We start from the raw sequence: 17270 nt of genomic DNA, 5'->3' as shown, positions 1-17270 counted from the left end.
GTGTCCCTGCCCGTGGCAGGGGGGTTGGAACTACATGATCTCCAAGGTCCTTTCCAACCCAAACCGTTCTATGATTCTATGATTCCATAAGAAGAAAACAAGCACCTGTTTGTACAGGACAGGGTGGGAGACTGAAGGGAATTCAGGATCTACCAAGTGTGACTCTGTTACCATTGACATGGCTGGTTAAATAAGGAAAAGGATCTGTGTTCATGGGAGCTGCATGTGGTTAATAGGATTGGGCTTCAGGAATTCAAGTTTTTTCAATTAAAGAAGCCAAAATAAGCAAGGACGGAAATTCTAAAACAATGAAAATTATGTGGAACCTCACATTGTTAAAAATATTTAAGACTAAATAGAAACAATATTGCCTCAATATGCAAAAAGTGATATGCACCTTCTTAAATCCTATTAGTATTTTTAAGGGCTAACAAATTCTCACAGAACTTTAACCATCAAGACCCAATAATGCAACTGTGTAACAGAGAGCCTGGTGAGGGCAGAGAGGTACAAAATGGCACAAAGGTGAGAGGTGGCTGATAGATGACTGAAACCTTTAGCAATGGAAACTGGCATGGAAAGAATAGAGAAAACTGGAACTAGATCTGGAGGGAAACAGGGTACAGTAAGTGAAATCAAGGGTAGGAAACAGTTAAAGATAACACTCTGAGTTGAAGAACAGAAAGGTCTCTAGGGCTGGAGAGGAGAAGTCACGAAGGAGGGAAAGTTGCTCGAGATAAGGTGGGCTTGGCCAGGCTGCGGTAGCTGGTTGCACTATCTGAGCTGTAGGACAGGAGCCAGCAAGAAGGCTTCTTTGTTTGCATATTTCATGCAAAGAGTCTTCTGCTAACATACCATGTGGTTGTTCTCAGAAGAAGTGGTTTTAGAGTTTTAACATTAAAAATACACTGTTCCCCATCAAACATACGTTACCCACATCCTTTAAGCCTCAGCTACCCAGGAGCAAGATACTACTATGTGAAAACATAAGGGAAAGTAAAATTGACAGAAGATCTATCCCACACAGCTTGTGCCTGCCCATTTTTCCATTTCCCTTTTCACAGAATCATAGAATATCTTGGGTTGGAAAGCACCCATAAGGATCAAGTCCAACTCCCTGCTCCTCGCAGGACTACCTAACACTACACCATATGCCCAGGAGTGTTGCTCTGACCCTCCTTGAACTCTGACAGGCTTTAGCACTCCTATAAGCATGCAATCCTTGTTCAGAGGATTGCAGTTCTAAAGAAAGTTCCCAAGATTTTCCCTTCACAGCCATTTTCCTGATTCTCAGTAGTTCTTCAACTTTGACTCACAAATAGCCAAAAGGGTCCTACAGGAGCACTCTCAAACTGAGTGGGAGTTTTCCATCTCTGTAGAAGGCTGAGATGCTGCAGCTGAACATCCCCAGGTAACCAGCAGCTCTGAAACACACACATCTGTAGGTTGGGTATTTTATGGGCTCGCGGTGCACATACATGCAAATTCCAAGTTTTGGATAACTAGAAGAAAAAAAAAATCCTCTTGCAAAGATGCAGGGAAGCATCTTCTGTGGGTTTAACAAGAATGGGATAATTTTTGTCAGAGGTATTTATAGCAGCAAGGGAACATAGACTTCTACATCCCACAACCTTCAAAATACCCTGCTGAATGGTAAAGCAATCAGACTAGAAGCACTACAAAATGCTCACTTCGGTCATTCACAAACATACTTTCCCACTTATTCCTTGCAGAAAACTCCCTCTTCCCTCCAACGCAAGTCTCTAGAGGTGCCCCAGCAGTCCACCAGGGAGTTGTGCTTCTCCAGCTGCAATATCCTTCTCAAACTCTCATGTTCTTCCTCAGCAGCACGTTCTCAAACACAAACTGTGCTTTACTTGCCATTAATGTGCCCCACATTGCCAGAGCATGCCAGCTACTGGCATGTGAGAGTGAGGTGATCTTTGACTTGCAAATTTCAGGGATTTTCACATGGAGAAGGTGCACACTGTTCCTGGTGTCATAGCCCAGCTTCATCCTGAATCCAAAGGCACCAGTACCTTATGTTGGACAGGAGGGGGAGTATCTTATATTTTGCCCGATGATGTTTTCTTGAAGCAGAGGCTGTTTAGCTCTCCCATAAACTATCTCATACCATAAATCAAAAGCATTAAAACACTATGATCTTATATTAATCTATTTGATTCTGTAAGAGCCTGGTACAATGAGTCTCACCAATAGCCTCATTTTTTCCCTTCCTAACCACTCTGCCCTTTAGCACGACTTTCAGATCACACCATAGGGTGTCCCTCACAAAAGTGGGAGCTGGGGTCCTTCTGTTTTGCCTTTGTGCAATACATGCTTTTCACAGGCTAATGCCAATGCTTAGATCTATTACTCTTCCTCATTGTGGTATGCAACACACACATTACGTACTTCAGCATAGCCTCACCATCAGAGCTGCACAGTCCTCAGTTATTACAATCTTTGGTTAAACACATGCAAGTATTTTAACTAGAGCTGCTGATCAGAACAGCATCTGGGAATGACAGAAAGCTGACATTAGTTTCCATGGCATTCTGTGTTTTGTTTTGGATATGTTTTAGGTTTCTGGTTTCTGTGGAATAACCACATTTTCATTGTCCTGTTCTCAGTAAAAACCAATTTTGTTCCCTCACCACCACCACCACCTCCCCCAAGCCCCCAGCAGTCAATAACCTGTGCCTTCCTAGGAGTAAGGACAGGCAGTCTGCCTCAACTTTATGTCCCACTTCATCAACCCACATTTGGACGGGCTTTCCCGTTTGAGAAGCTTTTAAAAAGTAGCCCTCTGCTGCCTACTGTTCTGTTCATACTCTTCAAGAAAGCCTTGTGACTGGAAAAACAGCATCTAGTTTTGCAAAACTTGCCATAGCTTCTCCCAGTCACCTTAAATTCCTGACAATACTCTCTTGAATCGTATTTTTTTTCACCACTTTCCAGCTGGTCCTATTCTCTTAGTTCTTATGGCAGCCTCTAGTACCAGCTTTGAAGATAGACCTTCATGGTCCAGTCTATTTCTCCAGCCTAGAAACCCTTCATAACAATAACTTCATTTGCCATTTTTAGTAACTGACCTATTTCACTCTGCTCTGCTAGGTCAGGTCAATTCTGTCTGGTACTGGTGTTTGTAAAAACACTCTCAAGTTTTCTACCTTGCCTTGAACATCTCCAGTGCTGCCCGGATCCGACACTCCACAACTCTGATAGGCAGAGAAGCAATTGTTATTACGAATTCTTTTTGCTGAAGCTTACCGCAACTAATTTTTCCCCCGTTTCATCTAAAAATGCAAAACCACAATTCAAATGCTTTCAAGCCCAGCTGGGTTCCTGTTTAACAACAACAACAAAAAATTGCAAACCTCTATATCCATTTAACATCCAGGTTGTAGTTGCTTCACATGAACTAACCAACTAACCATTTCTGGAGCATTTCTTCTATGTTCTGTCTTAAAGTCATTTACCTTTGTCTGAACTTCTAATATGTCCCCAAACATCTGGATGATCAGAAATAATTTCCAACCACACGGTGTACTTTGGTGTGCCATTTTTCTAAGCTAAGTACTAGCCATTTTTACAATGGACTTACACTTAGAACTTCCCTCATTACAGAAAAAAAAAAAAAAAAAGTAGATTCTATTTTTTTAATTCTGCTTTTGGAGATTTTATGTTCTGACCTTCATTAACTGAAATCAGGAAAGGTCTATTTGCTTCACGATCAGCTCCCAAGTTTGAGGAACAGCTGAAGAATATCTAATAGGAAAAAGGTTTCCAGGACAAGGTGTCTCTGTAAAGGACCTGGGCTTCGGATTTCTTGGTAAAGAGATACTCTGTCCCTGCAGAGCTCGCAACTCCCTAGACGCAATTTCCACAGCAGCCCTTTCTCTTACTTCAAGCAAACACCACTGTCATTCAGTGCATGCAATTTTAGGCAAAATTTGTTCATGTTAAACAGCTTCACCAGCTTTGAGTTTGAGCACGCTGCAGGGAGCGGGTGCTGCCATAGGCACAGCCCCTCATCTTTCTCTGAAACCCACTGGCTACCTAGCTGCCTCCTTGGGATGGGATCCCCTTCAAAAAGCTGTCCTTGAAAGGAAAAAATTATCTAGAGGAATAATGAGCCACGTATACAAACTGAGGCACTCCATTACAGAATGTTACATGAAGCATTACATCCAGACCTATGCACAGCATTATTTAACACACATAATTAGCAATCTCAGGGAGCACACACTTCCTCCCATGTCAGGAAACATCAGCATCCTCCAGCCCTTTGCCACGCAGAGCTGGGAAAAGCCCAGGAGCTGAAGGTCCCTTTTTCCCAGAACTCGACAGGTGCTGGCGCATGGCTGCTGCCGCTCCCAACAGCCAGGCCTGGCCGCCCGCCCACACACAGCAGGCCTCACTAGACTTCAAAGTTGTGCAAAGTGAAGCAGCCGCTATTTCATCATCACAGCCCTCCTTTTCTTCTTGGAAGGAATTTTGAGAAGCCAGAAGTGGTCTGGCAGCTCTACCCCCTCCACTTTTCCCTCACAGAAAAACCTCTCCTAGAAGCTCCCGACAACTCCCACAGGCTGGCACCTCCCAGCAGCACTGCCTGCCCAGCCCCGCTGGCACAAAGCTGGGAGGATTCGCTGATTACTCTCTCTCTCCCTCCAAACACAAATGACTTGTCTCTCGTGCTAGCTTTAACACACCAAAACACGCATTTATCCTCCTGACGACTGCTCTGGACCCCCCAGAATGGCAGAAAGCAGCAGCACCGTAGCTGCAGGCAGACCTTGTTCGCCCACCCACGCTGTTCCTTACCTGATGGTGCAGCACAGGGCAGCAGGAGCACACTGACCTGGGAGCCACTGCATCTATCAAAGAGCACTTGGAAACAATTACGTGATTGATCAGACTGCAAAATGACTGCACCTGCTGCAGCAGGACAGGCACCTATACCAAAATTTTCCTTAATGCTCTCAGGAAGACCCAAGCACCACAGTATCAGGTGCTTCACCAGTTGTTCCAAATTACAACGCCCATATTTAAAATAATCCTGTACTTGAAAGGTACCATGTAAGTATTATGTACATTTTTATCCAAACTCAGTAGAACTGAGAAAGTAAATAATTGTAAATAACTCAGAACACGGCAACTAAGGTATAAGTGACTGGGCAGGTATTTATAGCAAAAGCACATCTACAGTAACTGTCAACTCCCAGATCAATTCCTCAGCAGTCCAGCCTGCAGGGCAACCAAGCACATGCCTACAACAAGGAGCTGAAACAAGGGAGAAACCTTTAGTGATCTGGACAAGAATTAATGTTAAGAGGTAATTTCTAGAAGAAGAATTTGTTTACCAAAACCAGTATGTTTAAAAATTGCTGTATAGCATGTAATTTTAAAATTGTTGCAAAACTGTGGTTTGCAATTAAAACAGCAGAGAAGGCAAGAAGTTCCTTTTGCCATTCTTTTCATGTTCAAAGATGAGCAATTTCTCACTTTTGTGCAGCATCCTGAGAGTTAAGCACATTGTACAACATGCAAGCTTGGTCAAAATTGACAGTACGCTTGGCACTGTCTGAGGTGGTCAGCAAAGCATAAAAATCTAATGGTCTGATTCCACAGTGACCTGGAAGTCACTTGATTTGCGTGAGCAATTCTCCTAAAGTCTACCCTAAGAAGGTTACAATCGAACTGAAAGATTTAATTCATCTTTTGTGGCAACATTGTAAAAAACAGATGCAACTCTGTCACACAGATCATGACAGATCTTCATCCAGCACCATGAATCATGGCTGGTTTCCTTGCCCAAGAAAAAAGAAGTACAACATCCATCTATTTTAGTTTAATCTTTATTATAAACAATTTTATAGTTTCCAAAATGGGATTACTACATACTAGATAACAAAAACATCCTCAGATGAATCAGTTTTAGCCTTTACTAGATTAAATCAGAACCAGGAAAACAACTTTTTTTTTTTTAAGGATTTAGTCTATTGCAAGAAAAAACAGCTTTACAAACATGAAATAGAATTAAAGATACACATCTGATCATATATATATAAGCAGCTGATGACACTCTGGACAGAAACATACAAGGAACTTTGCACATAAATAGATTTTTAAAAGTATATTTCTTTCACATGTATACAAAATTATTTTGCTTTCTATACTGACCAAAGTTCTTGGAGACATACACAAGGATTTTTAAGAGACAAAATCCCACATATTGCTTGTGATGTGAGCTGTCATGCACCCAAGGATGTCATAATACAATTTACACAGCATTCCTATACAATACTTGAACTTATGTACATACTTACAAGACACTTTTGTACATGAGATGCCACCTTAGCAATTGAAATGGCTTCTCCCCCGAAAGGGAGAGTTCCAGTGTTTGTATAGAAGATAAAACAAGGTTCAAAAGGCAGCACCACTTGGCTTGCAGCATCAAGGATCCGCTGAGCTGCAGCTGTAGTGAAGGCAATGGGGTAATCACACCGGCCTCTCTGTGCTTACACAGTCCCAGTGGGGAAGGTTGAAATGTGACCCTTGAAGTCTACACATTACCTCTATAAAACAGGGCTGTGGCAAGAAGAACTGAACAGATCCATGGCTAAAGCCACACACTTTTGCTCTTCACCTTTATCTTTAAGCTACTTAAGCTGAAATCTGGTTCTGTCTTTGGGGGAGAAGTGCAGCTTTTATATTACCTTTTCAGTATGGTTATTTAGTAGTGGTGGGGCTGGGTTCAGCACACACACGTGAGCTGTGAAACTCTTCTTTAATGCAGGTAGAAGGGGTGCACAGTGCAGCCATAACAGAGGACCTTGCTAAGCTTCTCCTGGAGTGAGGAATGCTCAGCACCTGTGAGAATCAAGTGTCAAGCCTGCTGTGAGATTTGGTCAGGCTTCCACTTTGTTTTAGGCACAACAGTGTCAAAAGAAGGGCTGGGGTTTTGCTCCTTGTTTCTCTTAATCATACTTTGTCCAACTAGAGAACAGCACCTGGAAAACACTCAGAGCAGCATGCAGGTGATGCCTTTTAAGACCTGGCACAGTGTCTAGACAAATGCTACCTGGATGTCAGCAATACCAAACACACATAATATGGGCTGCACCCATGGGTTACACACACCCATACTCATACCAAACTGTCTGCTGATCCCCCTGGGGGTCTGCAGACCCAGGAGTGCTGCTGGAGCTGCATCCTCTTGTGGGCTCCTCCGTAGCCCCAGTGCTGCCTTCTGGCAGCTTACCCTGGCACTTGGTAAGGAGGGCATCACCCTGGCCTTGCCCTAGGGAAGTATTTCCCTCAGTGCTGCTGGAAACACCTCTGGCAGGGGCCACTGCGGCCACCTCGCTGGTACGAGGGGCTGGCTTGGGTTTGACTTTGGAGGGAGCATGCGATACAGGTGAGTAGTGTTGCCCAGGGTTCACGCGCTCCTGCTGCTGCACATTCAGATTGCTGGTGGATGCAGTGGGCGAGGCAGAGAACTGACGGAAGGAGAGTGGCCTCTCATCCTTTGGTGGGGCCAGGGAAAGGTGCCTCGCGTCAAGCTGCCGACAGCGGCAATCAACGCCTTGCAAGGAACCTGCCACTTTTGCAGATTGTGGTCTCTCTCTTAAGGTCACCTGGGAGCTTGCTGGAGCAGAAGCCCTAGCAGTCCGACTGGCAGTGTCCCTGCCCCCACGCAGGTCTGCTGCTGACTTCTGAGGGCTCTCCTGCCTGTATGCCTCCGGGCCGGTGGCTCTGAGGAGGTCTGCAGAGGCTAAGCTGAACGCCCTGCTCAGTGACGTACTCCTCCTGCTCGTGGTTCCAGGCTGCTGAGGCTGTGCCATCTGCCGCATCTCACTGCCGGGCTGGTGCTGTGGTGTGTGAGGAAGCTTAAGGGACCCCTGGGAGTTTGCCCAAGGCTCAGGTTCGACTTGTCTGAGGTTTGGCTTTCCAGGCTCAGCCATTCTTCCTTCTTCGTTGGCAATGGTCATCTTTACAGTCGGAGCAACAAGACTAGTGGGCATCTTAGCAGCCTCCTTTCTGGATGGCTGAACCAGCAGGTTCCCAGTAGCTGAAGGCTCATTTGCTTTCCTGAAATAATCGCTGAGCAAGTAATCTCTGTTACTGGAGGTGTCCTGGTGTGAGAAAATATGCACATACCACATTAATGACATCATACTTGTTGAAAGAATCATGCAGAGCTTTGTGTTCAGATAATCTTCCTTCCCACTTTAATTCAACCCAAACACAACCATAGATTTTATATTTAAAGTGGGGAACAGAAAATATAAATATTTACAATGGGTAAAAATCCAAATCAAGAAGTAACATGCTCATCATAGTTAGACCATGACAGACTTGTTTGCCAGATTAATTGCCATAAATATTAAACGCTTCATTTTACTTGCAACCTGAGCAGCAGCTCTTTTACTTCCTTCCACATCAGACACTGTCACTGTAACATCAATATCATATTATTGACATCAGCCACTGGTATCAGCAGATATCAACGATGGTCTGTCATCTTCCAGAATACAGTACATCTGGATAACACTCTACTGTAACTTCAGGTATGTAACAGGAGAGCATACCCTGAGGAGATGCGCTAGCATTACAAGGAAGCTTCATTGCTTCTCCATTGATTCCTCTCACCTCTCCCAGTCAATATACTACATATGTTAAAAGCTACGTGTACAATATAATTAAGTGTACAAAAAAATCATTACAAAAATGGAGATATGATTTCTTGCCCACAAGTAACTTGCAAATTTCATGTCAGACAATTAACCTGGCAGTAAAAGAAAATATATAATGAATACTTCATGGGGATGGTTCATGCAATCCAAAAATGTGAGGTTTGATCAGCTGCCATTGGACTATTAGTACAAGGCATACTCAGAATAGTTAAACAACATGCTGTCTTCACAAAAAACGTGCTGAAACAAGCTCATGGAATTTATTTCTTTACTCTTCTTTCTCTAGGGAGTATGCTAAAGCTTAATATATTCATTTCACTAATGCTCCAAAGGTTTCTTCCAGTCACAAAACTAGTTTGCTAGAAGTGAAATGGTAATACTGCAGCTGGAAGATTTCTAAATTCAACTAAATGTTGAAGTGTTAGGGTTATTTTTAACTTCACTTTAAGCTGCTGTTACGTACATTAACGTTACAGAATGACTAGTTCCGCAAAACCACTCATGTTTATGAACAAGCACTGGACATACTTGATAAGCAATTAATGCAAGTGATCTCTCAGCCTTTAAAATAACAGCTAAGAGTTACAGTATGCTTCTATAAGGTATTAATATGTTAGCAAAAGCTGTGGTAAGTTGGGAGCTGTTGCCTTCATAGCAAGAACAATGGATACCCTGGGGATATACAGTGAAGTAGATCTCCTGTTTCCCCTGCCTGTTCTGTGCCTCATGCTGTCAGGACATGAATGACTGAGGACCGATTCGAGTGACTGCGAAGGTTCCTGACGGAGGGAAGGACATAGGGAGTAGCAAGAGGGATACAGTGCATCAGCTTCTAACAGAAATTGGTGCAATGAAATCATTTCACTCTCATCTAAACTGCGCCGACGCTGAAAAGGAACAAGGATGATAGGAAAAATGAAAATGGAGACATGATCAAGTAGTTACAGACAAACAAAACATCTAATCTTAAATATCTCTAAAAGCTAAGAATTGTATTTAGGATAATAAGGGAATAGAAAGTATATTTAAATATTGCTCTGAAAATTCAAGGACCAGAATTTACTGATGCCATAAAATGGTACAGCTCTGTTGATTTCAATACTGTTACTAAGGAATTCATGAAACAAACACCCGTTCACTCACACTATCAATGTTCTTAAGATATTAACATGCTCAATACTGCACCGCATCACTACTGAACAGTATGTCTGAGCAGTAAAAGACAAATACCATCTAGAAAAACATAATTTCTGACAAAGCACTTCAGCGTGTGACATATTCTTGCAGTCACTGAACCAACAGCACAGTGCCAGTCAGCACACAAACACACAGCATGAGGAAAGCATCGAGAACTTCCTTCAGCAAGAAAAATATTTTCCCTCAAATGCACTGATGGTATTTTCACATTAGGAGATGGTTTTAACAACTGCATATTTTGCACTTCAGTTCAAAACGACTGTTGGGTTTCATTTCCAATTACAGATTTAGCAGCTCAAAATTACACAGAAAACTTATCAGTTCACAAATAGAAATATCTGGAGCTAAGAAGTGATGATACAATACAAAACCTTGACCACAAGCATTTGATATTAAAAAGTCCTAGCTGTCTGATACATAGTACTTGCAGTGAATTATCTGCCTGACTTGCCATAGCTGATACCCCAAAATAAATTAGCAGAGTGCTATCTGAAAGTTAATCTTGCCTTAGTTGTTGGAACTGTTTCATTCATTTTGCAAGACTGGATAGTTCTCTGCAAGTTCCATGCATATGAACATGGATCTTCTTGTCTTTCCTTGTTTCCCTATGCCCTCACCCCCTTAATCAGCTTTGAACTTTTTTTTTTTTTGACATTTGAGATGGGCTATCTAGCTCTGTTTACTTACACTTGGTGGAGACAGCCTGTTGCTCTCTTCCAAGAACTCTTCCAAAGTTACCATCTCACTGCCAGGTGAGGCAGACCGTTGCCTGCCTGTGTAAGATTGGGATGGAGCATTCTTCTGAGGTGTATCATAAGAGATCAAACCACTCCTGTTGGAGGCGGACTCATGCCTGGTGCTGGGGCTTGAGATGGCAGAAGCAGAGTGAAAGGGATAGGTATCTCGGAGCAAGGCTGGTGCCTCTCTGCTTGGCACCATATCTTCACTGCTGAGGCTCTCAGTTCTCCCATGGATATGATCTAAGGAACCTGAGGAGAAGCATAAATATCATTAAAAACACTGTTCTTTCCTCATTTCAGTAGATTTCTCACTGAGGTAGGAACTCATTCATCCACAGACCAGGTGGCACTTTTGACCTGATTTTATTCTCCCACAGAACTCAAGGGAGTCACAACTGAAAAATCAGAACCAGTAAATGTCTTACAGTACATACTTTAAGCCTCTGTGTTAAACAAGCACAACTATTTGTCCAACCAACAGGAATAACACAGAGAGTAAGGGGGCCTTTCTACCACCTCTCTGCCACTAATCTCCCAGTCTTGGCTGTGCGTGATTCGAGAGCCAGAACATGCCAGTGGGAAAGCAGAAAATGGGTTTTTCCACAGTGTCAGGTCTCCTGGCATCCCACAAGGATGCACAATTTCAGCAAAAGCAAATCTCCACAGCACACTGATTCTATACACAAGCTGTGTACAGAGTAAGAACAGCAGAGACCTGTTGTTGTAAAAGGAGTCTAAGAGTGGCCTGATACTTCCCGCAACACGATGCCAGTCAGACTGAAGCAAAACTAGACTGCCTGCCTTAAAAGCCACCCCTTGCCAGAATCAATCTTAGAAAAATACTTCTTGCCAGCTTTGATTCCCAAGACAGCCATGTCCAGATTGCACAATCATTGCAATTTCAAAACAAGTCTTCAAATTTAATTGGAAGGGAAATGGCATTTTGCACACAGTTTCATAGAATTTCACTTCCTGTTTGTTATAACTCAGCTGTACAAGCTTTACCTTTCAAACTGAGAGGTGAACTACTGCTGGAAACGTTTCTACTGCTCTCTAAACTGTTTGGCCTGGACACTGAAAAACACAAAACAAACATTGAACAAACAGATCTCAAGTTCCTCTGATTCTCTAAAAGACTTGGCTACACTCCGCCTTCTGAAAATAGGACCTGTGCAACTAAGTCGCTTTGAAAACATTAACAATATAATATACACAGGGTGCCAAATTCTGGACAGCGTGGAAACCATTTTTATTTTTCAAGTTCAGTTGTTCAGGGTACATCTTGTTTTTCTTACCTATTCTTCACACATAGAAATATGCTCTGGGTTTTGCTTTTACAGCAACCATAAAAAAAGTAATGTAAACACTGAAGAAGTTCAACAATAAGCTGCTCTGTCTTTCTCAGTTTGTTTCTTCGCAAGGAGCTGGTAACCAGCCTGCAAATTAAGTCTTCCACAAATCTCCAAGCAGGCAGTTCCCGCTGTGCATCCACACCCCCCCACCCCTAATTTTTTTTTATTGCTGATTCACTCCCTCGAGGAAGGAATTGAACATTGTCCAGAAAAATCAGCAACAAATCTGCAGGACATGCATTAAAGGGTCTGTTGCTAGGTCAAGGCAACTCATCTCAATGTCAGCGTTGTTTTCAAAAATGTATTTTGGGAAAACATCCATTAAAAGCTTCTCAATAGAAAAATAAAAGTACTTAGACCCACATTCCCCAAATGGTGTTGCATTACTACCTCTCATTCTACCATGTTAATTTAACTAAAATGCTCCGGGTTAGTTCACATGGATGCAATGAAACAAGTCTTAATGTAGAGGTTTAGAGCATTCGTATACGCTACAACCTTACCGTGCTGTCTGGTGCCTGCAAACTCCACCTCAGGGGACTGTTCACATAGATTATCTTCTGAATTATAGCCTGAAAAGAACACAAAACTTAAAAGGCAATATTAAACACAGGAAGGTTAATCCCTTCAGGTCAGTCTCCAATGCATTCTAGAAGTGTAGAAGACTGAGGTGATCAGGAGGGTTTATAGAGCCAGCATTGGAAGAGCAGCCACCTTCTAACCACTGGACAGGGAACCACAGGAGAATTGACATCCAAATGTGCTCTGCCAAGTTGATGACATTACAAGAGTAAGGAAACCCTGTATGTGATCAATTAATTCATCAAGCAGATAAAGCAGGAGTAAAAATACTAGGGCTCTGGTTTTGTAGTTGAATGTCACTAGAAGCCATGTTTCACGTAAGCAGGAGCTATGAAGCAGCCTGACTTGTACCAACAGCTGGTATATCAAATGCACTGCACACCTTTTGGTCTGCTCTGGAGCCTGGAGATGGGGGTGGAAGTATGCAGATGAATAGCTGAGGTCGAGTAAGTCCTGGGACCCAGCTCCACACAGCAGTGTTTTGTTGCAGAGTCTGCTGAGATGTCAACATTATCATTGCTGCCCCCATGATGGGAATTCCTCTTTTGCTTTAGGTCCATCAGCACTGAGGGGGAGAGAAGTAAATAAATACAAGTCAATGAAAAATAGCATTAGGAGATTTGTATTTATCGGCCCATACAAACATGACAAGCAGGCACAAAGAAACTGCACAACAGAGGCACTAGTTTTGCAAGCTTTTCCATAAACACTTTCAGTACTGGATAGAAAATTTCTGTCACCAGTTGTTCAATCATGTGTGCTCTCTGTAAAGTGTGGGAGTAACAAGGGCTGCTCAGTGCCAGTGGGAGGGCTGATATTATACATGCAACAATTACTGTGAAAGGAGGAAGAACAGGAGTAAAGACATGAATACAGAAAAGATGCAAGGTGTGAAATTCCCATAACATTATTCGTTGCAGGTACATTTCATAAGCATTTACTTCAGTAATAAAATAGAATAAGGGAAGAGTGACAGATGTCACATTCTTTATTAAAAGAGGAATAACGGTGATTTGGAAATTATCTAGCATGATCTACACGCTAAGCTAATTGCTTTCAGGTTTAGATCTTTGCTGTGGTAAGAGCTCATTCTTTACAAGGTTCAAACTCTGCTGCTCTTACGATGCTCAGGTGCAATGATTTTTAAGTGGAACTCCTGGGATCTTAGCATGAGAACAAAAACTACCTGCTAGAGTACTATTTAGATTCAGAAGGCTGAAGACATCTTTCCTAGTGATGAGGTAGGTTAATTCACTTCTTGTCATGTGAATGTAAAGCTTTAAGGCACACATAAAATAGAATAAAATTTGAATAATTTACTATAGGAAACACCTTAACGAGATGCAAGACTCTAGTTTTCTATGTATTTCCATGGAGTACTTGCTTAACTAATAGTAACTAAATGCTGAAAACGCAGCAGCGTACAGTGGTCAAAATAAGCAACTTGCACAGACAATGGACAGACAGTTAGTTCAAAGCACAGAGCAGCACCAAAGCTGTTACTAGAGAAATGGACCAAGTTACTGTCATCTTCGATGACTCCTGGAAGCTGATTTCAGAAACAATGTTTTCTCCCTGTCTGCATGGGCACAGGGCTGGCACCTCCTCTCAGAAGTGAAGTTTACGGCATACCTGTAGGAGCAATTACTAGCTAAAGCTTGCCATGCAAATCTGTATTTCTAATTGACTTTGTAGATGCACTTAACACCTTCCACAGATGTCAGAATTATTAATTGCCCTGGAGACAAACCTTCTCTACAAATCTCAAAATGGGCAGCAACAGGCTGCTGTGCCAGTGTCCTTGGTTGTGCCACGGAGGGACCACTCTCAGACTGAGAAGGGAGACGAGATCTTTTGGCCTCTTTGCTGAGCTCCACGTAGCATATTGCCTGTGCTGCATACGTTTCTCTAGCACAGAGTGGGGACTGGACTCACACATTCACTTCAGAAGCCACCAGGTCATGACTATCAGTCAATAAGAATTCTGGGCAATGCATCCATGATGAAGGTTATTTCTAATCTTAAAAGGACAAATCTACTTTCTTCTTTAAAATAAAAAAAATTGTCAAAACTGAAGCAGCAGAAACGGAAACGTTAGCTCAACTCAAGATGAATTTTCATAGCTGGAAGTGTGAAACCTTGCTAAAAAGCAGGCTTGAATGCAAACGTCAAGAGACTTTGCAGAGAATAATTTTCCCAGTAGCTTCCACTCTGTATTCAAAGCTGCACTATTTAAAAGCAAAGATGCTAAAAAACCTGACATTTTTAGTGTTTAATGGCACAGAATATTGGAAAAATTTCCAGGATTTGAGACTGCTTATATATTAGATTAGTATTTTAGTAGGACTACAACATCGTAGAAAGCATAGCAACAGCAAATCAGTTCAACACTTTAACTGCACACGATGGAAGTATGTGATTGCAGGAAAATATCGAAGCGCATAGCAACTTCACTTACTTATAACATGCACCACAGCCAATATACATACGCAAACTGTATGCCATGAGGTCCCCTAAAAATGTGCTGCATTGAAGAAATGATCCACAGTGTGCAACAGCGATTCATCTTCTACAGGAAAACTTAAGTCCATGTTCACTAATCTGTGCTTGTATTTAGAGTATTGTAAAGACATGCTGAGTGTTTCTATCAAGGTGTGTGCTTCTTTTAAGGCAGGTGGGATATTTTATTTTTTTTTAATTTAAGATATTTGTCAGAAATAAATGAAGATAAATGCTAAAGAGAAGGTGTTAGAAATATCCCAATTCTGGGAAAGAAAGAAGTTCATTAGGAGAGGATGGGATGTCGGAAGAAGACCAGAACCGGAGTCGATTAGAGAGAGACTGATGATTCGATGGAGACTTAGGAGACTTCTCTTTATCCTTGATTTTGCTTCTCAAAAAGGCAATCTTTTTGCGCTGCGCAGCTAAATTGTTATCACCCAGGTATCCCAAAAAGAAAAAGAAAAAAAAAAAACCCTTGTAAATAAAACTTAGTGTCTTAAAACAGATTAAAGACTATACAACCAGTAAAAGTGAAAAAGGCTAAACAAAGACTAACACGTATATTTGGAGGACTTATTAACACATAGTTAATGATAGTTAATCTGACTCAGATTAACGCATAGATTAACACATACAGATAAAAATACAAGCAAGTCCATAAGAAATTACTGTTAGATCACCCAAAACATTTTTACTTAACAAAGTAAAATCAAACAGGTGTGCGTGTTACTTGGTGATAACATACTCAAATTTCCTTGATGTCTTCTAGCCTTTAATACTGATGCTCATTATCTCAACATAACCATGTTTCATATAAAATCCAAAAGAATGAAACACCAGAGACTTTCTGTTATCTCTGGCACTCGACAAGTACTTTGTTCTGTGGAAACCCAAGCCCAAATTTCCAGGTTGAAATCTGGATGCATGTTAAACACTTCACATCTCCTGGAATCACAAGGATGATCTGAGAGAATGCATTTTTAATTTAAGTGAATCAACAAACTCAAAGAATTACAATAGAGAAAGGAAAATATAAAACCTAATCATAGAATGATTTGGGTTGGAAAGGACCTTAAAGATCATCAAATTCCAACCCCCCTGCCATGGGCAGGGACACCCTCCACTAGACCAGGTTGCTCAAAGCCTCATCCAGCCTGGCCTTGAACACCTCCAGGGATGGGGCATCCACAACTTCCCTGGGCAACCTGTTCCAGTGCCTCACCACCCTCACAGGAAAGAATTTCTTCCTAATATCTAGTCTAAATCTGCCCTCTTCCAGTTTAAATCCATTACCCCTTGTCCTGTCGCTACATGCAATCAGAACAAAAACTTCAGACAGACACTTGCAGTAGTTTATAACAACAGTTCTACCCTCCTCAGCTGCTCTCTTTCTGTTTCCTACACTCCCCAGAAGGAAGACAGGAATTATTACTTAAGGATTCATTTCAAAACTGCTTCTTGAAGAGTATTCCCAGAGGACAACAATCTATATACAGAATCTGACAGAAGTGATCTCAATACAAATAAGCAAAGCTTCTGATACATATTACCTTTAATAAACAACACAGAGTATGTATTTTGAGGAACTTTCTTTTGAATTTCCCACAATTAGGAGCACCTGATTTACTGTATGAACTAACAGAAAAATAAATCATTCAATCTTCTTTACATTTGCCTTAAGAGTGTTCAAAAAAATAATTTCACCATTTTACATCAATGAATTCTTAGTTTGATTCAAAGTCAAAACACGTTAACATCCTCCAAAATAATTAGATTACAATAAACTAGCATTTTTATGTTATTTCTTTTGCACGGGCGCCATCTCCTGGCAGTGGCTGATAGACCAGCTATTACCCTTTTGAAGAATAGTTGCTAAATGCAGTTCAACTTTAAACTGCTTTGTTGCAAAACCCCAGTTAAACAAGTACTTCCACCAACAGTAACATGCAATACATTCAGGCTAAGCAAGAAACTATATACAAAAGCTGAAGGGAGAAGTAAATAAAAGGAACAAACCAAACTAAAACCAACCCAAAACAACCCCCCCCACACCTTTTAGTTTAGTCAGCTTTTTAGTTTAGTGATTTTTTTGCTTACTAAAACTTTCAGTTTACTAAAAAAAAGGGGATATAAAACATAATGTGATGGAGTATTAACATATCCTATATATTAAATCTTTAAAAAATATTTTAAAA

The 17270-nt window shown here is 41.5% G+C and overlaps 1 protein-coding gene across 1 annotated transcript; it reads right to left on the bottom strand.

The window, feature by feature from the left end:
- Positions 1 to 7136: 7136 nt before the first annotated feature.
- CCDC88C (coiled-coil domain containing 88C) lies at positions 7137 to 15258 on the bottom strand. The gene is made up of 7 exons (XM_010083013.1): positions 15063 to 15258; positions 12956 to 13138; positions 12495 to 12563; positions 11645 to 11713; positions 10587 to 10888; positions 9374 to 9589; positions 7137 to 8141 (listed from the first exon to the last, which is right to left on the bottom strand). Exons 1-7 carry the CDS (start codon positions 15076 to 15078, stop codon positions 7137 to 7139), a joined length of 1860 nt encoding a protein of 619 aa, XP_010081315.1. The 5' UTR covers positions 15079 to 15258.
- Between the last annotated feature and the right edge of the window lie 2012 nt (positions 15259 to 17270).

Source organism: Pterocles gutturalis, unplaced genomic scaffold (assembly GCF_000699245.1).
Source record: "Pterocles gutturalis isolate BGI_N339 unplaced genomic scaffold, ASM69924v1 scaffold11830, whole genome shotgun sequence".
NCBI lineage: Eukaryota > Metazoa > Chordata > Aves > Pterocliformes > Pteroclidae > Pterocles > Pterocles gutturalis.
Note: the sequence above shows the minus strand (reverse complement) of the source record. Positions and strands in the feature narration are given on the sequence as shown.